The sequence below is a fragment of the Sapajus apella genome, unplaced genomic scaffold (genome assembly GCF_009761245.1).
Source record: "Sapajus apella isolate SASKATOON/1434 unplaced genomic scaffold, GSC_monkey_1.0 scaffold25, whole genome shotgun sequence".
Taxonomy (NCBI): domain Eukaryota; kingdom Metazoa; phylum Chordata; class Mammalia; order Primates; family Cebidae; genus Sapajus; species Sapajus apella.
The window spans coordinates 18,571,815-18,594,322 of NW_022436965.1; the positions used below are offsets into that span (position 1 = coordinate 18,571,815).

Here is a 22,508-nt window from a genome sequence, read left to right on the forward strand (position 1 = left end):
GCTACTCAGGAGGCTGAGTAGCTGGGATTACAGGCACACGCCACCATGCCCAGCTAATTTTTTGTAGTTTTAGTAGAGACGGGGTTTCACCATGTTGACCAGGATGGTCTCGATCTCTTGACCTCGTGATCCACCCGCCTCGGCCTCCCAAAGTGCTGGGATTACAGGCTTGAGCCACCGCGCCCGGCCTAAAATACTCTAATTTTAAAAACAAAACAAATCATCCTCTCAACCTATGTCCCCTTCAGCCTTGTCTCTCTCCATCTTATCTCAATTTTCATAAAAGAATCATTTACTGTAGCCTCTGTTTTCTCATGAAGTCCTCAATTTGTCTTGATTCAATCTCCATCACTCAAAAACACAACAACAAAACAAATAGGTCTATATTAAAGACACCAGTGAACTTCTGTGGCTGAAGCTAATCTGTTTTTCCCTTGAGCCTCTTTCTTAGCTGTCACCTTCTCTAAGAAGTCATCCACAACTCGGCAGAGCTGCATAAAGTAGTTGATGTGGCCTTGCCGCATCCTGTGCTTCTACCACTAACCTGATGACACTGTGTTGTAATTCCCTATTTACTGTTTCTGTTTCCCACTGGACTACAGGGCAGGGTCCCAATCTACTTTGCTCCTCATTGTGCCCTGGCAGAAGGACATGATAAGTACTTGTTGAATGAATGAAAATTAATATTATAATAACATTTTTGAAAAAAAAATAGTACGGCTGGCCCTCTGTTTCTGTAGGTTCTAGATCCACGGATTCAATCAACAAAGGATGAAAAATATTTGGCAAAAACAAAGGATGGTTCCATCTGTTCTGAACATGTACATATTTCTTTCCTCATCATTATTCCCTAAACATTACAGTGTAACACCTATTTACATAGCATTTACATTGTATTAGGTATTATAAGTAATCCAGAGAAAATTTTAAATATCCAGGAGGATGTGTGTAGGCTATATGCAAATATTACACCATTTTATATTAGGAACTTGAGCATTTGTGAAGTTTGGTATTCACGGCAAAACCAAAGAGATACTGAAACGCCCACAGACACCAAAAGACAACTGTATATACATGACTGAGAGAAATTACATTTAAATTTTAATAGTATTAACTTGTCGGTATTGTTACTATACTTAATTTATATTTTTCATTTTTTCCCCTATTTGTTTAACTGAAGATTGTGTTCTAAAATAAATCTGTATTACTTTAGAAAATAAGAAGAAAACCAACTGTGGGGTCAAATAGAAGAAGCTACAGAAGCCAGATCTAATATTTCCCTTCCATATTAACATTTGGTGGCTTGATGAGGTTAACAACATACCGGACAAAGTTTTTTTTCTCCTAGTATACTTAATCCTAGGGTTATGATTACTCCTGCTTATATGTAGTTGCTTATTCTGTTTTATTCACCATCCATCAGAGATCTGTTAATAGCAAACAATATGTCTTCTATGACGGCTTCTCTCATTCCTCCTGTTGAATGAATGTCATTCTCATTTTTGCCTATAGCATTTAGTACGTGGGCCTGCCTAGCTTCCATCTTATTTATTTATTTATTTATTTTTAAATTTAATTTTTTGTAGAGAGGGCGTCTTGCTATGTTGTCCATGCTGGTTTTGCTCCAGGCCTCAAGTGATCCTCCCACCTCAGCCACCCAAAGTGCTAGGATTACAGGCATAAACCTTCTGATACCTTCTTATACTTCACCACTGGAGCAGATCCCTCGGTCCCTACTGAATACCCTGCTACTTCCAGTAACCAACACCAATCCTGACCAGAGGCAGGTGGTATTTAACCAATTTCATCCCTACTTTCTGACACTCAAGTCACCTAACAGGTAGCCTGGACCTGAGTGTAGCCTGTGAGGCTAAATATTCCACTTCTTTTTTTTTTTTTTTTTTTTTTTGAGATGGAGTCTTGAGTCTTGCTCTGTTGCTCAGGCTGTAGTGCAGTGGCACAATCTCAGCTCACAGTATCCTCTGCCACCCGGGTTAAAGTGATTCCCCTGCCTCAGCCTCCTGAGTGGCTGTGACAACAGGCGTGTGCCACCACGCCCAGGTAAGTTTTTTGTATTTTAGTAGAGACGGGGTTTCACTATGTTGGCCAGGATGGTCTTGATCTCCTGACCTCGTGATCCACCTGCCTCGGCCCCCCAAAGTGCTGGGATTACAGGTGTGAGCCACCACACCTGGCCTAAATATCCCACTTCTAAGAAGGATTGTTTGGTGCCTGAGTTCTTTCTATTTTGAAAATGTGACAGCGAAAACTCCCCCTTCCCCAAGGCCTTCCAAGGTCTGGGGTCCTGCCTCACTCTTGCCAGTTCTGTTCCCAAAGACCTGAGCAATGTCTGGGTGTTGTGATTCCACTCCCTGTTGTCAACTTCCATTCTCCCTGGAGTGTAATCTGTTTTATATAGACCAAAGCTATTCAGTTTGCCTGATGTGACACTGCTACTCTGTCTTAGAATGTCCACAGTCCAGAAATCATCATAAATGTCCAAAACTATGCTTATCTATCAGACTTAACTCTTTTTTCCTCTCTTCCAACTGTTCCTGACCCGAGTCTGCATATTCTCAAGATTCCTCACCAAACAGACCGCATCCTGCCTAGTGTTTAACACTGTATTATGCACATGTTTGTGCTGTCACAGTAAGTCACTCCTTTACTTGATCACCAAGGCAGGCTAAAGCCACCATGTCTGAGCAGAGACAAAGCAAATGGCCAGATCATGATTGATAGAGATGAGAGGATGTGAACCACGTACAGTAAACTTCCATAGTCCCCCGATGTCATTACTTCTCTCAAAGCAGGTGGGCTCCAGGTCCTCATCCAAACAGCATTTAATGGAGGAGAGGCCACTCACACCAGCTCCAATCACTGCAACTTTCTTGGCCATGGTATGCTCTATTAGAGGAACGTCAAGCAGAGTTTCTTTATTTAGCAAGGTTGGAAGGGAGCCCTTGCCACAAGGCTCAACTTTTATAGTGATATATATGCCCTTCTTTCATCTTTGAGTTGGGGCAGAATCACATGCTGTTTGAAAATGCAGGCTCTGAAATCAGACTGTTTTGATTTAGTCTTGGCTTCAACGCTTATTAACTGTGTGATCTTGGGCTAACTATCTTGTCTATGCCTCAGTTTCCTCATCTGTAAAATGTGAATGGTAGTAATAGTGATATGGACAGGAGGCAAGGACATGCTGGGTAGAAGAGGGTAGTTCCCTGACAAAGGCCCCACCCTCAAGCCTGGAAACCCACAGCCCTAAATGGGAACAGGTATTCCTGTTTTGCACCCAAATGTTGTCTTTTCCAAGACTACTCTTGTCTGCCACGTACCTATTCTGTTTCCATATAAATCCCAAGCTCCACTGGCAGAACAGAGTGGCATGGCAGAGAAGGAGAGGACTGTTTAATGTTGAGAGGAGTTTAGCTGGGGATGGTTGGAGAGGAGATCGGCCCAGGATGGCTAAACTCCAGGGGAAGATCATCTTCCCGTTCCATCTCCTTTCCAACTCCCCATCTATCCTGCTGAGAACCACTCAATAAAATCCCTGCATTCACCATCCTTCAAGTCCATCTGACCTGATTCTTTCTGAACTTTGGACAAGGACCTAGGTACCAAGAGGGCAGGGTGTAAAAGGCTGTCACTTGAATTTCCATTGAGCTGGTTAATACTTAGCTGTCCATAAACAGCAACTGCTAAAAGAGCATTAATTTTTTTTCTTTTTGAGATAGAGTCTTACTCTGTTGCCCAGGTTGGAGTGCAGTGGTGTGATCTTGGCTCACTGCAACCTCTGCCTCCTGAGTTCGAGTGATTCTCCTGCCTCAGTCTCCCGAGTAGCTGGGATTACAGGCATGTGCCACCACGCCCAGCTAATGTTTGTATTTTTAGTAGAAATGGGGTTTTACCATGTTGGTCAGACTGATCTCAAATTCCTGACCTCATGATCCACCTGCCTCAGCCTCCCAAAGTGTTGGGATTACAGGCGTGAGCCACCACACCCGGCCAGGAGCATTAATTTTAACACACCTCTAGATACTATTGTGGGGCCGGAGCCCAAAAGCACTCGCCTGCACCTGCCTGTCTGCATACTCGCCCTCCCATAAGGGGTTTGAGCATGCAAACAAGCCCCTGTAGCAAGTTCTTCGAGGGGTCAGGGAACTCTTCCGTTTTAAAGTAATAATAATGATGACTTTAAAGTGTTGTTATGAAGATGAAATGACTGATAAAAGTTGGAATGGTTTTAGAAGTGTATCTGCTACATAGTAAGTGCTCAACTAAATTTAGCTATTATGGGTTGAACAGCCCAAATCCTCAAATCCAAAATTTGAAATACTCCAAAATCTAAAACTTTTTGAATACGTACATGAAACTCAAAATAAATGCTCACTAGAGCATTTCAGATTTTAGATTTGACATATTCAACCAGGAAGTGTAATGAAAATATTCCAAAATCTGAAAAGACTTGAAATCTGAAACATTTATTTTTTATTTATTTTAATTAAAATTATTTTTGTAGAAATGCGGTCTCACCATATTGCCCAGACTGGTCTAGAACTCCTGGGCTCAAGTGATCTTCCTGCCTTGGCCTCCCAAAGTGCTAGAATTACAGGAGTGAGCCATCATGCTCAGCCTACTGAAACATTTTTCATCCCAAGTTTTTTTTTTTTTTTTTTCTGAGACAGAGTCTTGCTCTGTCACTCAGGCTGGAGTTCAGTGGCACAATCTCAAATCTCAGCCCTCTACAACCTCTGCCTCCTAGGTTCAAGAGATTCTTGTGCCCTAGCCCCCACCAAGTAGCTGGGATTACAGGTGCTCGTCACCACACCAGGCTGATTTTTGTATTTTTAGTAGACATTGGGGTTCACCATATTGGGCAGGCTGTTCTTGAACTCCTGACCTCAGGTGACCCACTGGCTTCGACCTCCCAAAGTGCTGGGATTACAGACATGAACCACCGTGCCCTGCTTGGTACCAAGTATTTTGGATAAGGGATACTCAACATGTAGTATTACTATTAGAGAGTGTAGACAGTAATTTTACCCCCTGGGATGTTAGATTCTCTCAGTATCAAAGGGACTCTTTGCTATCATTTTGTGCCTCTGAATCCTAGGAATTTCAGTCAGTAGAAATGTTAGTTTTTTTTTTTTTTTTTTTTTTTTTGAGACAGAGTCTCGTTCTGTCACCAGGAGCCAGGCTGGAGTGCAGTGGTGCAATCTTGGCTCACTGCAGCCTCCACCCCCTGGGTTCAAGCAATTCTCCTGCCTCAGCTTCCTGAGTAGCTGGGACTGCAGGCGCGTGCCACCATGTCCAACTAAGTTTTGTATTTTTCATAGAGACGGGGTTTCACCATGTTGACCAGGATGGTCTCGATCTCTTGACCTCGTGATCCGCCTGCCTCGGCCTCCCAAAGTGCTGGGATTACAGGCGTGAGCCACTGCGCCCGGCCAAAATGTTGGTTTTTATTCAAAGCATTTAGAGTCCTGAAGAATAGCTGGTCAAGGCCATGCCTTGCCATACAACAAGGATATTACATGGGTTGAGGGGAGGTTCTTAACCTTGCACAGAGGCAAGACTGACCATAATAGAAAACAAAGTCCTCAAGGAACGTCATAAGGGGTATTCTGGAGCCCAAGATGATGTCAGATAGAAATGGGGATGCTCATGCTTGTCAGCAGGAACTGGGGGAAGTATACACATACACATGCATGGGGATAGAGGACCAGTTTTTACCAGCTTTTCTGGATTTTATTATTTAGGTTTCTGCACATCTCACATTGCTTTTATCTCAATCAGATAAGCTGAGTTAATTCTAGTAAATAAAGTTTACGTCACACTGAGGCCCTTAACATGACATATAGACTTAGCTGCAAGCGCTGTTTTCCCCTGCAACCCCCTTGGCCATTTCAGATGACACACAAACAGTAGTTGAGACCTCGATGTATTCTGTTGTTTTACAAAATATATATAACTCATTTCACTTTGTCTTTGAAGATACAGTATTTTTTTGAGGAGAGATCTATCCCTGTATGATTTCTGCAGTCTCAAGTCACTATCACAGTGATATTTATCTTGGGTAAACAAGAGAGCATATATTTTTTGAGCTATTAGGACCAGTAAATAGGAAATTAGCATAATCATTTGAAACAACTTAAGGCTACACTGCTAATAAGAGGCAGAGTTTGCACTGAGTATGGATTTCAGGATCTGAGGCCAAGATGTGAACCTGCTGTTTGTCTGGGAGCCTGAGGAACCCTCTGGTTCCCCTCACTAAGCCTCTTCCTTCGTCTTTGCTCAGGTTTGCGGCTGCACCTTTCGGATGGGCCTGAAGTTTTTCTCTATGGCTTTGTAGCTTGCCTCTTAATCAGATCAGAAGCCCCAGGCACAGAATCAAAGTGAATTCACTGACTGCAGGGAGTAAAGAAAGACTCCTGAGTCCTCCAGGAACCCTCAGAATTCTCATGAAGGCAGACTCATGAACTTGCAATTTCCTAGGGCTGTCAATTTCCAAATGTATTTGCTACTTTGCCCTTTGTGAGGCTGAGATTGCCATACTTGGCTTCATTATCTATTATAAAATGTATCATTTGTCCTCTTAGACTTTTTATTTGGGAGTCCCTATTTAGTTGGGAGAGCTATATGGGATGCAATGAAAATGGACTTTGGAGACAGCACAGTTGGGTTGGAACTTTCTCAGCTACCAACTAGCCATATGATCCTGAGCAACCTACTGAAACACACTTAGATATATTATTTGTAAAATAAGAAAAATATAAATGTTGAAGGATAGCTTGGGTTTTAGAAAATATGATATTACTTACATAAAAAAGTGCCTTGCACAAATATTTACTCAGTATTCATTCTCTACCTCCCTACATGTCTCCTTTCTTCCTTCTCTTCTCCTTAGAAAGGACAGTTCACACAGATAAAATTTATCAACAAGTTTGGAAAGGAGTAGGCAGACATACCTGTGATTTCCTTTGAATTCAGGAGTAGGAGGTTTGGGCAGCTTCTAACCAGAAATAAATGGCCTCCACCAGTAAGAACACTTGAATTTCCAGGCCACTAGGTAGAGGCCTGGGGCTGGAAGATCTCTGCTGGGCTCTATCTCTGCAATAATAACATAAGAAATGGCTGCTAACTGAATTGCCAAAGTGAAAAACGTACTGACGTGAATAGACTGGCAGCAAATTAATTCATTCAACAAATATGCCCTGGGTATCTCTAAGTGCAGGTACTTGACTGGTACTGAGCCAAGTGTGGGGCCCTGAAGATGATGAAGACCCTGATACTAAGAAATAGTAGTAAAGTCTTAGAAATAATAATAATTTAAAAAAAGACAGTGACTGCTCTTAAGATATTGTATATGGAGAGACTGATGTTACCTTGTGCTAAGTCCTAAGCCTAAGTATGCTCTAGGCACGAATGCTTGCATTCTCCTTGCCTATTTATCGCTGCCCAGAGACCTAGTTAGTGACACAGAGTGGGCTGTGGGTTAACTAGCTGCTGGGCAAAAACACTTCAAGGACTGTTTTAGAGACTCTACAGACAGTGGAAACAAACTGGGAATTTGCACCTTTTAAAATTAATCCATATTTACAGACTGTACATTTCTGAATGGGAGCAACCATTTTAAATTTTGCCTTAAGTCAGTAAAGGAAGGTAGTGAGTAAACTGGAAAGTGAGAAATCTGAGTTCTAGTGCTGCTTCTGCCTCTAACCAGCTTGTAATCCTGGACAAAATTCTCGATTTCTCTGAGCCAGTGCTTCCACATTTGTAAAACAAAAGGTTCAAATGGCTTTCTCTTTGTTTCCTTCTAGCTTGAAAGAACTGTTCTGACGTCTGAAAACCAAGTAATTGGTACCAAAAAAAAAAAAAAAAAAAAAAAGAAAAAGATATGAATTCAAAGGTAGGCCAGAATACTGCAGGCTTGAAGGATTGGGAGAACATGTGTGTGCAAACTCTGTAAACTATAAAGTGAACTTTATAAGGTACTTGCTTGCTCAAATGTTGCTTATATTTATTTATTTATTTGACATGGGGTCTCACTCTGTCTTCCAGGCTAGAGTGCAGTGGCACAATCTCCCCTCACTGCAACCTCTGCCTCCCAGGTGCAAGTGATTCTCCTGCCTTAGCCTCCTGAGTAGCTGAGACTACAGGCATGCGCCACCACGCCTGGCTAACTTTTGTATTTTTGGTAGAGATGGGGTTTCACCATGTTGGTCAGCCTGCTCTGGAACTACTGACCTCAAGTGATCTGCCCGCCTTAGCTCCCTAAAGTGCTGGGATTATAGGTGTGAGCCACCGTTCAGGCCACAGGTTGTTTGTACTTAGTCCCTTGGCAGAAAGGAGACTGATCTATTGAACTAGACCTTTGTACAATGGGAAAACCCCACACCATACCTGACTGACCAGCAAATGTAGGAATCCTTTACGAGACATGGAAAGACTTGGGTGATTTGCAAATTATGTAATCAATTATGATTTCTTCAAATTTGGAATTTGATCATTTTATATTTCTTATCATCACCCTACCATGCTGTTACTTTGTTACAGAATTTCCTTTCATACCATCTGTGGGGTATTTTGTGTTTCCCAATGGCTGACATTTCCATCTCAATCAGAGGTGAGCCTAGAGTCACTGAAAGTCGCATGATTCTGTTTATCTCACTGACACTTTTCTTTTGGATGATTCTATCAACAACATAACTTTGTTTCCTTACAACTTCCCTTTGCTTCCTGACGTTCTCCTTAATTCTCTTGCTTTAACCCTAGTCAAGATACCCCAAAAGAAGACAATCACATTCATTCTTTAGGAACACACATTCCAAGGAGAACATTCAGCCTTTGAAAAGCAGTTTCTGGATCATTTCCCCATTTAAAAAAAAAAAAAATCCAGGACACTTACCTTGGTTAGCATAGAGCAGATTCTTTGACTTAAATTATTTTCAAATAGGCAAGGAGAGTGTGTGTCTTTTTTTTTTTTTGAGGCTTAAAACTCAAGTCCTTTTTTCTAAAAGAAAAATAAACGGAATGAAGACTTTGATAAAAGTGCCCTCAGTTTAAAACAGAAGCCGCTCATCTTTCCTGTTATGCTGGTAACAGCAGAAAGTACAAGGAAAAAAAGTTGTGTAGGAGGCAAGCGCGATACTTCCGTGATATTAAGGGAGGGCCAAACGTTGAGTTAGAATACAGCTGTTGGATTGGCAGAACTTAAACCATTCCCGCCCCTTTCCCCCACCCTCCTCAACGTCACAGTTCTGGCAAAGCCCTAAAACTTATGGGAAGCAAATGATAGCATCATTCTTGCCATTGTAGTCTGTAGAGGGCGCCAAATCACCTCAAATCACGGCTTTTCTCAGTGAAACAGGAGTTCTACTTTTGGAAACAAACTTCTGCAACCTGACTTCTGCTTGAATTACCATAGGAGCTGTCCAAAGGAGAAAGTAATTTAGATGTTCACTACCTCATCAAGCTCTTTCATGTGTGGAGTTCTCCAACTCCAGAAATGTGATTTTAAAGTTCAGGACTTATAAGAAATTTAAGCTGTTTTATCCTTCAGATTGGATCAGCAGAGGCAGCTGGTGAAACGTGTTTGAGAAATCATAAAGCTATTTTTAGATATTAACCCAGGGCACAAGAAATGTAATAATTATAGAAGCTGTGGCAGTAATCGAGTACTTAGTAGGTATCATTTTTTTCTTCCACTGTGTGCTTGGAAGATAACATAACAGACCATCTTTAGGTCTTGTGTTTAGGGACGTTTCCAACATGGTTCACTGAAAAATTTCTAAACCAAGAGTCACAAATGCAAATGGCTACAGGAGTGAGGAGTGCAACATAAACAAGGAAAGTGGGCCAGATACAATCTGACTGGAAGGCATATTCTCTGTCTATTCAATTCAGCTAAATGTTGCTATTTGAGAAAATGAGCCTGATATGGCAAGGCCTTAGGATCTTTTCAGTAAAAGCTGCATATACAGATTTTAATATAAAATCTTCTGTTGACAGCAAATATATATTTTTTGAAAAATATCATGGAATATTATGCAGCCATAAAAAGGAATGAGATCATGTCCTTGCAGGGACATGGATGAAGCTGGAAGTCATCATCCTCAGCAACCTAACACAGGAACAGAAAACCAAACACCACATGTTCTCACTCATAAGTGGGAGTTGAACAATAAGAACACATGGACACCGAGTGGGGAACAACACACACTAGGGCCTGTTGCGAGGTGGGGGATGAGGGGAGGGAACTTAGGGAATGGGTCAATAGATGCAGCAAACCACCATGGCACACGTATGCCTATGTAACAAACCTGCACATTCTGCACATGTATCCCAGTTTTTTAAGAAAAAATAAAAAAATTTTTAAAAAGATAAAAGAATACAAACCACAGTGCTTCAAAATATATTTTAAAACAAGAAAAAAAGTAGCAAGCCCACAGAAAAGTTGAAAGAACAGTTTTCATTAATGAACACCAATATATTGCTGCCTCTTCTTTTTCTCCTCCCCCTCATCCTCCTCCTCCCCTCCTCCCCTCCTTCCCCCCTTTTTCTCCTTCCTCTCCTTCTCCTTCTCCTCCTCCTCCTTCTTCTCCCTCCCTCCCCTCCCCCTCCCCCTCCCCCTCCTTCTCCCCCTTCTTCTCTCCCTCCTTCTCCTCCTCCTCGTCCTCCTTCTTCTTACACTCTGTTGCCCAGGCTGGAGTGCAGTGGAGAGATAATGGCTCACTGCAACCTTGACCACCTGAGCGGAAGTGATCCTCCCACCACAACTTCCTAAGTGGCTGGAACCACAGGCACATACCACCATGCCCAGCTAATTTTTAATTTTTGTGTAGAGATGAGATCTCACTATGTTGTCCAGAGTAGTCTTGAGCATCTGAGCTCAAGCGATCCTCCTGTCTTGGCCTCCCAAAGTGCTGACATTTACAGATATGAGCCACTGCGCCTGGCCTGTTTTGTTTGTTTCTTTGTTACTGTTTATTTTTGTTTTTTGTATATTAACAGATATATGGTTTGCAAATCTTTTTTCCCATTCAATAGGTTGTCCTTTCACTCTGTTGATTGTTTCCTTTGCTGTGCAGCTTTTTAGTTTAATATAGCCCCATTTGTCTGTTTGTATTACAGTTGTCTGTGCTTTTGAGGTTTTAGCCATGAAATCTTTGCCTACACCGGTGCCTTGAAGTGTTTTACCTATTTTTTTTTCTAGTAATATTATAGTTTTGGATTTTATGTTTAAGTCTTCAATTCACTTTGTGTTGATTTTTGTCTATGGGAAGAGATAGGGATCCAGTTTCATTCTTCTGCATATGGATATCCAATTTTCCCAGCATCATTTATCAAAGCGGGTGTCCTTTCTCCAGTGCACGTTCTTGGTGCCTTCATTGCAAATCAGCACATAGATTTATTTCTGGACTTACCATTCTAGTCCATTAATTATGTCTGTTTTTATATCAATACTATGCTGTTTTGGTTAATGTACTCTTGTGATCTATTTTAAAGTCAGGTAGTATGATATCTCCAGTTTTGTTCTTTTTGCACAGGACTGTGTTGGCTATTTGGGCTCTTTTTTGGTTCCATATGAAATTTAGAATTGTTTTTTGAAATCTGTGAAAAATGACATTGCCATTTTGATACTGTTTGTGTGGAATCTGTAGATTGCTTTGGGCAGTATGATCATTTTTTTTTTTTTTTTTTTTTTTGAGACGGAGTTTCGCTCTTGTTACCCAGGCTGGAGTGCAATGGCGCGATCTCGGCTCACCGCAACCTCCGCCTCCCGGGTTCAGGCAATTCTCCTGCCTCAGCCTCCTGAGTAGCTGGGATTACAGGCACGCACCACCATGCCCAGCTAATTTTTTGTATTTTTAGTAGAGACGGGGTTTCACCATGTTGACCAGGATGGTCTCGATCTCTTGACCTCGTGATCCGCCTGCCTCGGCCTCCCAAAGTGCTGGGATTACAGGCTTGAGCCACCGCGCCCGGCCGATCATTTTAATGATATTAATTCTTCTGACCCATGAGCATGAGATATCTTTCCATTTATTTGTGTCCCCTTCAATTTCTTTCATTACTGTTTTGTAGTTTTCCTTGAAGATATCTTTTACTTCTTTGGTTAAATTTATTCCTAAGAGTTTTAGTTTATTTGTTTTGGCTATTATAAATGGAATTGATTTCTTGATTTCCTTCTCAGCCATTTCTTTCTCAGTTCATTGTTGGTGAATGGAAATGTTATTGATTTTTGAATCCTGATTTTATATCCTGAAACTTAATTTGTTTGCCAGTTATAAGAGTTTTTTGATGGAATATTTAGGGTTTTCTAGATGTAAGATCTTGTCATCAGTAAGAAGGGAAAATTCAACATTCTCTTTTACAGCTTGGATGTCTTCTATCTCTTTCTCTTGTCTAATTGCTCTGACTACGACTTCCAGTACTATATTGAATAGGAGTGGTAAAAATGGGCATCCTTGTCTTGTTCCAGATCTTAGAGGAAAGTCTTTCAGCTTGTCCCCCTTCAGTATGATGTTAGCTGTGGTTTGTCATATATGGCCTTTATTATATTGAGGTATGTTCCTTCTATTCTGAGTTTGTTGCTAGTTTTTATCATGAAGGGATGTTGACTTTTATCAAAAGCTTTTTTGGTGTATATTGAGATGATCATGTGGTTTTGTCTTTCATTCTGCTTTTTAAATTTGTTCATATTTATTTTTATTAAAAAATTTTTTTTTTCAAGCTGGGATTTTTTTTATTTAAAATTATTTTTTAGGCTGAGCACAGAGGCTCATGCCCATAATCCCAACACTTTGGGAGGCCGGGGCAGGAGAATCACTTGAGGCCAGGAGTTAGACCAGCCTGAGCAACACAATGAGGCCCTATTCCAGTGGGAAAAAAAAAATTAAAAATTAGCTAGTGAAGAGGGGGCTGGTGGCATGTGTCTATGATCCCAGCTACTTCGGAAGCCGAGGAGGGAGGATTGCCTGAGTCCAGGAATTCAGGGCTGCAGTGAGCTATGGATCACTGCACTCCAGCCCAGGCAACAGAGCTTGTCTCTAAAAATATAAAGAAAGAAAAGAAAAGAAAAAAAAAATTTTTTTTTTTTTGAGACAGAGTCTCGCTCTGTCTTCAGGCTAGGGTACAGTGGTGCTATTTTGGCTCAATGAAACCTCCACCTCCCAGGTTCAAGCGATTCTCCTGCCTCAGCCTCCCAGGCAGCTAGGACCACAGGCGTGTGCCACCATGCCCAGCTAATTTTTTTTTTTTTTTTTTTGCATTTTTAATAGAGATAGGGTTTCACTATGTTGGCCAGACTGGTCTCGATCTCCTGACTTCATGATCTGTCTGCATTGGCCTCCCAGTGTTGGGATCACAGGTGCGAGCCACTGTGCCTGGCCAAGGAAAGAAATTTTCTTTCTTTTTTTTTTTTTTTTTAAATTGTACTTTAGGTTCTGTGGTACATGTGCAGATCATGCAGGACTGTTGCATAGGTACATACTTGGCAATGTGGTTTGGTGCCTCCATCCCCTCTTCACCTATATCTGGCATTTCTCCCCCTGTTATCCCTCCCCAACCTCCCTACCTGCCACTGTCCATCCCCTAGCCCCCCCCGCAACAGACCCCAGTGTGTGATGCTCCCCTCCCTGTATCCATGTGTTCTCACTGTTCAACACCCATCTATAAGTGAGAACATGCAGTGTTTGATTTTCTGTTCTTGTGTCAGTTTGCTGAGAATGATGGTTTCCGGACTCATCCATGTCCCTACAAAGGACATGAGCTCGTCATTTTTTATGGCTGCATAGTATTCCATGGTATATATGTGCCATATTTTCCTTGTCCAGTTTATCATCAGTGGGCATTTGGGGTGGTTCCAGGTCTTTGCTATTGTACACAGGGCTGCAATGAACATACCTGTGCATGTGCCTTTATAGTTGAATGTTTTATAATCCTCTGGGTGTATACCCAGAAATGGGATTGCTGGGTCAAATGGGATTTCTATTTCTAGATCCTCAAGGAATCACCACACTGTCTTCCACAATAGTTGAGTTAATTTACACTCCTACCAACAGGGTAAAAGTGTTATTTCTCCACATCCTCCCCATCATCTCTTGTCTTCAGATTTTTTAATTATCACCATTGTAACTGGCATGAGGTGGTATCTTCATGTGGTTTTGATTTGCATTTCTCTAATGACCAGTGATGATAAGCATTTTTTCACGTTTGTTGGCCTCATATATGTCTTCTTTTGAAAAGGGTCTGTTCATATCCTTTGCCCACTTTTGAATGGATTTGTTTGTTTTTTTTCTTGTAAGTCTGTTTTAGTTCTTTGTAGATTCTGGATATTAGTCCTTTGTCAGATGGGTAGATTGCAAAAATTTTTCCCATTCTGTTGGTTGCCGGCTCACTCTAATGATTGTTTCTTTTGCTGTGTAGAAGCTCTGGAGTTTAATTAGATCCCATTTGTCTATTTTGGCTTTTGTTACCAATGCTTTTGGTGCTTTAGTCATGAAGTCCTTTAATTTTTTAACTAGTGGTTCTTTCAGAGACAGCTTCATTTTATTGATGTATCATGTTTATTGATTATGTTGTGTATGTTGAACTATTCTTGCATCCCTGGTATAAGTCTCCCTTGGTTATGGTGTGTTATCTTTTTGACGCACTTTTGGATTCAATTTAGTAGTATTTTGCTGAGGATTTTTGTATCTGTCTTCATCAAGACTGTTAGTAGTAGTTTTCCTTTTGTGTTTGTCCTCTGATTTTGGCATCAGGATAATGGTAGCCTTATAGAATGAGTTACAGAGAGTTCTCGCCTCTTCAATTTTTTGATAGTTTCAGGAAAATTAATATTAGTTCTTCTTTACATATTTGGTAGAATTCAGCTGTGAATTTATCCAGCCCTGGGCTTTTCTTTGTTAGGAGACTTTTTATTACTGATTCAGTCTCACTACTTGTTATTGGACTGTTCAGGTTTTCTATTTCTTCCTTGTTCAATCTCAGCAGGTTGTAAGTTTCCAGGAATCTATTCATTTATCATAGGTTGTCCAGTTCATTAGTATATAGTTGTTCATAATAATCTCTGATAATCTTTTGTATTTCTTTGGTAGCAGTTGCAATGTCTCCTTTTTAATTTCTGATTTTGTTTATTGGGGTCTTCTCTCTACTTTTCTTGATTAGTCCAGTTAGAGGTTTATCAATTTTGTCTTATCTTTTCTAAGAACCAACTTTCTATTTCATTGATGCTTTATATATTTTTCATATTGTATTTATTTTATTTAGTTCTGCTTTGATTTTTATAATTTCTTTTCTTCTAATTTTGGATTTGGTTAATTCTTGCTCTTCTAGTTCCTTGCTATGCAACATTAGGTTGTGGATTTGAAATCTTTCAACTTTTTTTGGTGTAGGCTTTTATTGCTCTAAACTTCTTTCTTGGCACTGCTTTTGGCTGCATTGCGTAAGTTTTGATGTGTTGTGTTTTCATTTTTATTTGTTTCAAGAAGTTATTTGACTTCCATCTTAATTTCTTTTTTTTTTTTTTTTTTTTTTGAGACGGAGTTTCGCTCTTGTTACCCAGGCTGGAGTGCAATGGCACAATCTCGGCTCACCGCAACCTCCGCCTCCTGGGTTCAGGCAATTCTCCTGCCTCAGCCTCCTGAGTAGCTGGGATTACAGGCACGCGCCACCATGCCCAGCTAATTTTTTGTATTTTTAGTAGAGACGGGGTTTCACCATGTTGACCAGGATGGTCTCAATCTCTTGACCTCGTGATCCACCCGCCTCGGCTTCCCAAAGTGCTGGGATTACAGGCGTGAGCCACCGCGCCTGGCCCATCTTAATTTCTTAATTGACTCCCTGGTAATTCAGGATTACATTGTTTAATTTCCATGTATTTCTATAAATGCCAAAGTTCCTATTGGTGTTGATTGCTACTTTTATTCCATTATTGTATGAGAATATTTTGGTATGATTTTGATTTTTGAAAAATATATGTTAAGACTTGCTTTGTGGCCTAACAGGATATATCCTGGAGAATGTTCCATGTATTGATGAGAAAAATGTACATTTTGCATTTGTTGGATAAAATGTTCTGTAAACGTCTGTTAGGCCTATTTGGTTTATAGTCAGTTTAAATTCAATGTTTCCTTGTAGATTTTTGTCTAGATGATCTGTTCAGTGCTAAGGGTGGTGTGTTGAAATCCACAGATACTATTGTATTGGGATCTATCTGTCCCTTTAGAGCCATTATATATCTGGATGCTCCAGTGTTAGATGCATATATATTTACAATTGTTATAGCCTCCTGCTAAACTGATTTCTTTGTCATTACATAGTGACCTTCTTTGTCTTTGTTACTGCTTTTGACTTAAAGTCTGTTTTTTCTGATATAAGTATAGTTACTCCTGCTCACTTTTAGTTTCCATTTTGCATGGAATATTTCATTTCTCCTATATGTGTTTTTACAGGTAAAGTGTGTTTCTTTTATGCAGTTTATAGTTAGATAATATTTCTTTATTCAGCCAGTTTGTATTTTTTAAGTGGATAATTTAATCCATTTACATTCAAAGTTATCATTGATATGTGAAGGTTTTTTTTTTTTTCCTGTCATATTGTTAATTGTTTTCTGGCTGTTTTGCATACTTTTTGTTCCTTTTTTGCATTGTATCTGTTTGGGGACCCTTAACCGCTTGTTCCTGGATGGCTAAGTCTTTTGCTAGACTTATGAAGTTTTTCTTTAATATTTCATTAAATAGGTTTTTAAAAACCTTTTGTTCTCTCTTTGCCCTTGAGGACACCAATCATTTGAATATGTGGTTGTTTTATTTTGTCCCAAATGTCATGAAAGCTTTGCTTATTATTTTTATTCATTTTTCTTTGTTTTTGTTTAACTATATTATTTCAAAAGACCTGTCTTCAAGTTTTGTGATTCTTTCTTCTCCATAATCCAGTCTATTATTGAAGATTTCAAGTGTATTTTGAATTCCATGAAATTTTGTTCCAAAATTTGTTAGCTTCTTTTTCTTTTTTGAGACGGAGTTTCGCTGTTGTTGTTGCCCAGACTGGAGTGCCATGGCACGATCTCGGCTCACCGCAACCTCCGCCTCCTGGGTTCAAGCAATTCTCCTGCCTCAGCCTCCCGAGTAGCTGGGACTACAGGCACGCACCATCATGCCCAGCTAATTTTTGCATTTTTAGTAGAGACGAGGTTTCACCTTGTTGACCAGGATGGTCTCGATCTCTTGACCTCGTGATCCACCTGCCTCGGCCTCCCAAAGTGCTGGGATTATAGGCTTGAGCCACCGCGCCCGGCCTTTTTTTTTTTTTTTTTTTTTTTTTTTTAATGACAAGGTTTCACCATATTGGTCAGGCTGGTCTTGAACTCCTGACCTCAGGCGATCCACCCGCCTTGGCCTCCAAAGTGCTTGGATTACAGGCGTGAGACACCACGTCCGGCCTCTGTTAGCGTCTTTAAAAAAACATCTATCTCTTGGTAAATTTCTCATTCATATCTTGAATTGTTTTCCTGATTTCTCTGTATTGTTTTCAGTACAGAGAAACCTCTATTTGCAGAGTTCTCTTGCATTACACTGAGTTGCTTTAAATTCAGTATTTTGAATTCTTTATCCAGGACTTCATGAACTTCTTTTTGCTTGGCACTTGTTTCTGGAGAATTATTGTGTTCCTTTGGGGGTGTCATATTTCTTTATTTTTTCCACATTTTCTGTGCCCTTATATTGATATCTCTGCATCCGATGTAACAATTACTTCTTCTAATTTCTTGAATTTGCTTTTGCAGAAGATTTTTCCTGAAGATGTATATATATTTTTGGTTGCTTTTACTTTGATTTTGGGTATATGCAGGAGTGTAGATATTGTGTAATTTCTTCAGCTAAAACAATATTAGTAGGATCTATGATTTCCTCAGTGGCTTAGGATGTGGTTATTAGTGGAGTCTAATTCCCCTCTTCCTGGGCAGCAGGTATGATGTAAGCAATGGCAGTAGCAACGATGGAGCAACCCCCTGGAACCCAAGCAGTCTGTGCTAGTGTTAGTGTTGGTTGTGACAGGTGGTGTAGGCCAGTTCCCTGGCTTACAGGTAGTGCATGTAAGTGGGTGCCAGCTGTGGTGGAATCAGCAGGTTGGGTCACCTGACCTCAGACCCTGGGAGGAGTGTTAGGTGCCAGTGATGGTAGTCTGGGTTAGGCAATGTCCAGGCCTCTGGATAGTGTGCTTGAGTTCTAGGGGGATGGGATTGGACTGGCTGGATTGACCTTAACATAACTATGACAGCTTGCAGAAAAGAGAAAGTGAGAAGTTCAGAGCAAACAATTTCCTTTTTTTTAAGTAAATGAGGGAGAAATTGCACACATTATCTCTATTCACATTTCACTTTCAAGAACATGGTCACATGGCCACACAGACTGTAAGGAAGACTGGGAATATACTTGCCAGAGAGGTGGCCATGTGACCAGGATGAAGGGGAAAACAGACTTTTTGGGTACAAGTAGCTGCCTGTCACATTCTCCTTCTGGAACACTCCTGGAATTATTTCCCCCCTTTTTTCTGCAGAATGTAATCTAAAATTTTGGTACCATCCACTTACTACACTGAGAATGAAGCTGGCCCAGGGAGAAGGGCAGATCCAAGGGAAATGCGGATTCCCAATTCTAAGGGAATGGCACCGAAGCTACCAGATTAAGTCAACCTGGAAGCCCTCCCTATTACTGGACTCCAATTATGTTAGCCACAATTGTTTCTTGTTATGCCAGTTTACTTTGAATTTTCTGTTTCTTGAAGTATAATGTTTCATAAATTATCTAACCATACTAACACAGGAGTTATTAAGAAATTATTTTTAGGCAGCTAGAAATCGTAAAAGAGTTATTAGTGAAATTTTCCTTTAATAAAAAGCAGCCCCAAACCATTTCTTTAACGGAAAGCAGCCTGAAAAATCAAGCTGCAAGCATAAGTATGCAAACTAGAAGCTTTTATTTGTAAATGCCGACAGACACTGTTATTTACACTGTGCAAGTGAGGCACTATGTTAACTTCCCTTCCAGAGTCCACAAAGGCCATGATTTCAAAGTCAAGAACTTCCCAGCGCCACACCTACGCCCACCTCCGCTTCCGGGAACCTAGAGTTCTTTGTCTAATTTTCCCGCTTGCAGGCTAGGTAAAATTCCAGGTGAGCTTTGTTTGTTTAGAAAGCCTGCCAAAAGAGGCCGGGCGCGGTGGCTCACGCCTGTAATCCCAGCACTTTGGGAGGCCGAGGCGGGTGGATCACGAGGTCAAGAGATCGAGACCATCCTGGTCAACATGGTGAAACCCCATCTCTACTAAAAATACAAAAATTCAGCTGGGCATGGTGGCGTGTGCCTATAATCCCAGCTACTCAGGAAGCTGAGGCAGGAGAATTGCCTGAACCCAGGAGGCGGAGGTTGCGGTGAGCCGAGATTGCGCCATTGCACTCCAGCCTGGGCAACAAGAGCGAAACTCCGTCTCAAAAAAAAAGAAAGCCTGCCAAAAGCTCTAGGGGAGGAAGGTTTAATTGCGAACGAAGCTGCCAATCCAGCAACAGAGTCGAAGATCACTCCTCCAGGGGAAGTTAAAAAAAACTCCTCTCATTGGACAAGAACATAAATGGGGCAGGAATAACTTCAAAGTTAAAACTCCACTGCACCTTACCTGCTCGGATTTCCCTCTCTGGGATCCCCTCCCACAACAGCGTGGGAGCTTTCTCTACTTCTCTCCCTCTTTCTCTGCCTAATAAATCGTTCTCTGCAAAATTCTTTGGGTCTGTAATATTTATACAACGGCAAGCCCACAGCACCTCCAGGGCTTCTTCCCCATTCCTGGGGCGGGGAAGGCCCAAAACCTGGAACACCTGGTTAAAAAAGGAAATTAATTTTGGAACCCCAAACACATTTAGCCAAAGGGAAAAGTCAAGCTGGGAAATAGGTCATGCAAATCTGCATTCCCACAAGGAAATTCCTAGTGAATTGTTAAAATTTCACCATGGCAATGCAAATTGATAGTTTATCTTTAATGCGGTTCAGTTACTTCAGCTCTCCAGACACAAATGCATATCTAATTGTTCCCCTACCCCAGGTTGTCTGTGTTATCTTACATAAAATACAGATTCTCACATTTTTCCTCTACTGCTTTTATGTCATCTTGTGTATAAAAAAAAAAAAAAAAAAAAAAAAAAAAAAAAAAAACACATCCGCTTACATAAAAACCGTGTGCTTCTCTGCTCTCTCTCCTTTAAATATGGAGCCCTCAAAATCATCTTTGGATAAAGGCATAGACCTGTCTCCTGGGCAAGTCTTTAACTTTGGCAAATACATTTCATAAAATGATTGAGACTTACCTTATCATTTTTCTCGATTGACATCTAGTAACCACAAAGGGATCCTGAGTGAAAGAGACCTGGCGTGCTGCAGTTTGCCTCTTGGTGCTTGGTACCGGCTTGGGCATCTTATAACCCAAACCGATTGGATGATTTGCCGAAGTCTGGGACTTCTTTCCTCCAGGAAATCTTCCAACGTTTTTCAGTTGGGGATCTGAGGTTTAAATGCTATTTTTTAAAAGTCTTTATTATGTGGGAGTTTTTCTACTTGATTCCATCAAGGAAGGCAAGCTGATTTGCTTCTGTATCGGTCAAGAGTACTCTTCAGCTTGGGCTCCCACCACTAGGTCAGAAACTGGTTTGGGATTCTGTCTTGCAAATTCTTTTAAATGGCTAACATTAGCATTAACAACAAGCTGGTGTTAATTTCCTGCTTACACTTAGAGCACTCAGAAATCGTATAATTTGTGTGATCTTTGTTAGTTTTGCTTAACTGTTTTGCTGTTTGTTTCTGTTTTTGTGTATGTGTATATGTGTACCTTTCAATCCTTTCCCCTGTTGTATATGACCAACTCCAAACTCTCTAGCTCATGACAGTGGAATCTTCCACTCTGAAGAAATAGAGCATCTTACTTCCCTTAGCCTTTCGAGGCATTCTCAGGTAACTGAGACTCCTGTGAGGGTGTCTGGGAGATAGGCTAAAACCCTAAATAAGTTTCCCCCTTAGAAGAACATACTTAGGTTCTAATCTCAGCTGGCAGGTGCACATAAGGAACTGACTGACCCCTCCTGCACCTTGATCCCCGGACACATTGTGCCTGTTAGCTGCAACATGGGTGGATCAAACCAGTTCAGGGTGTAATGGTCCTGAAAAGCTAGGTTTGCAAGCAGCACATTTTGGGTGTGACACGTGTCATAAGATGACATAAAAATCCAAAGAGGAACTCTAAATTATGGAGAAAGAGGCCTCTAATACCCCAGCAGCTGCGGAAGATATATCTTTCCCCTTCAGAAACTCTGGCTGGGTATATGCAAAATATTTATGGTGAATCATCATGCAAATATTTAAACAAGGGGGCCAATATAACTAAAGCAGATTCTAAGTTACAATGGCTTAAATGGGGATCTCTTGAGATGCCCAAATTAGTGTACCTGCAAACCAAGATGGAAATCACAGGCACAAAAACTGAACAACCAGAATGGGAGAGCCATTGTGAATGGTATCTGGAAAGTAGCAAAAGGGGGGAAGACCACCTCATCTTCTTACAGCAGGTGAACAAACAACTTAGAAGTGCTAGTCAATAACTCTCTAATCTTTTATCTCCCTTAATTAAAGAAATCCTCGGGATCCCCTACTTCCCCCTTGGCACCTCCTCTACTTCCACCTCCACTCCCACTCTACCCTGACCTCTTTCAACTTCGCGGACCAGATCTGTCCCCACCTTCTCCTGCATGTTTAACACTCACTCAACAGAAGGCAGTTGGGAATCTGACTTCAAAGACCACACCTGCTGATGATTCCCTGACAGCCCTGATGGCAGCATCTCATCTGGAAGATGCGGAAAAGGGGGACCCTGCAGGGACTTCTTTCATGATAACCCCACTTTGGGAACAACCATTAACAGGTAGGGGAACCCCAGTGATTGTCTACCAAGCCTGGTCAAAGGGTGAATTACAAGGCATAAAGAATTTCCTGACACTTGTAAAGATCTAATTGGGTTTGCCTGAGAATTTGAGCTCATTATCAGAACCTATGACCCATGTTATTCAGATCTTTATCAGCTAAAGGTTGGTCTCAGAAGCTAAAGCTAGGGAATAGATGGAAAAAGCAAAACGGTCAGACCTATAGCAGATTTGACCCCTGAAGGTCCAACAGAGCCACAACAAACAGCCCCTCAGAGTTTATAAGACAGGCATAAAAACATGCAGGAATGAGTGACTGCTCTGTTAAATAGCATTGCTTCGGTGTTCCAAAGGGTTATGGAATGGAATGAAATCCAACAATACTGCCAGAACCCAAATGAATCAGCTTTACATTATTTCACACGTTTTGATAAAACTTTAAGACAATATTGCAGTATGTCAGCTGATTGCTTTAAAAACAATACAAGTGATACATTATTAGATGCAAATTTCTTAATTTTTTTTTTTTTTTTTTTTTTTT

General features: G+C 40.9%; 1 protein-coding gene across 2 annotated transcripts in view; it reads right to left on the reverse strand.

The window, feature by feature from the left end:
- FMO4 (flavin containing dimethylaniline monoxygenase 4) overlaps window positions 1–9,182 on the reverse strand; it is a 28,298-nt gene extending 19,116 nt beyond the window's left edge. Inside the window, exons 1-3 of one of the 2 annotated variants that reach the window (XM_032291397.1) lie at window positions 8,912–9,182; window positions 6,972–7,113; window positions 2,768–2,907 (exon numbers count right to left, since the gene is read on the reverse strand). In XM_032291397.1, coding sequence (XP_032147288.1) covers window positions 2,768–2,899 — 132 coding nt within the window. In that variant the 5' untranslated portion in view covers window positions 2,900–2,907; window positions 6,972–7,113; window positions 8,912–9,182. The remainder of the gene's footprint in view (window positions 1–2,767; window positions 2,908–6,971; window positions 7,114–8,911) is intronic. The other variant, XM_032291398.1, reaches the window with a different exon arrangement.
- Window positions 9,183–22,508: the final 13,326 nt, after the last annotated feature.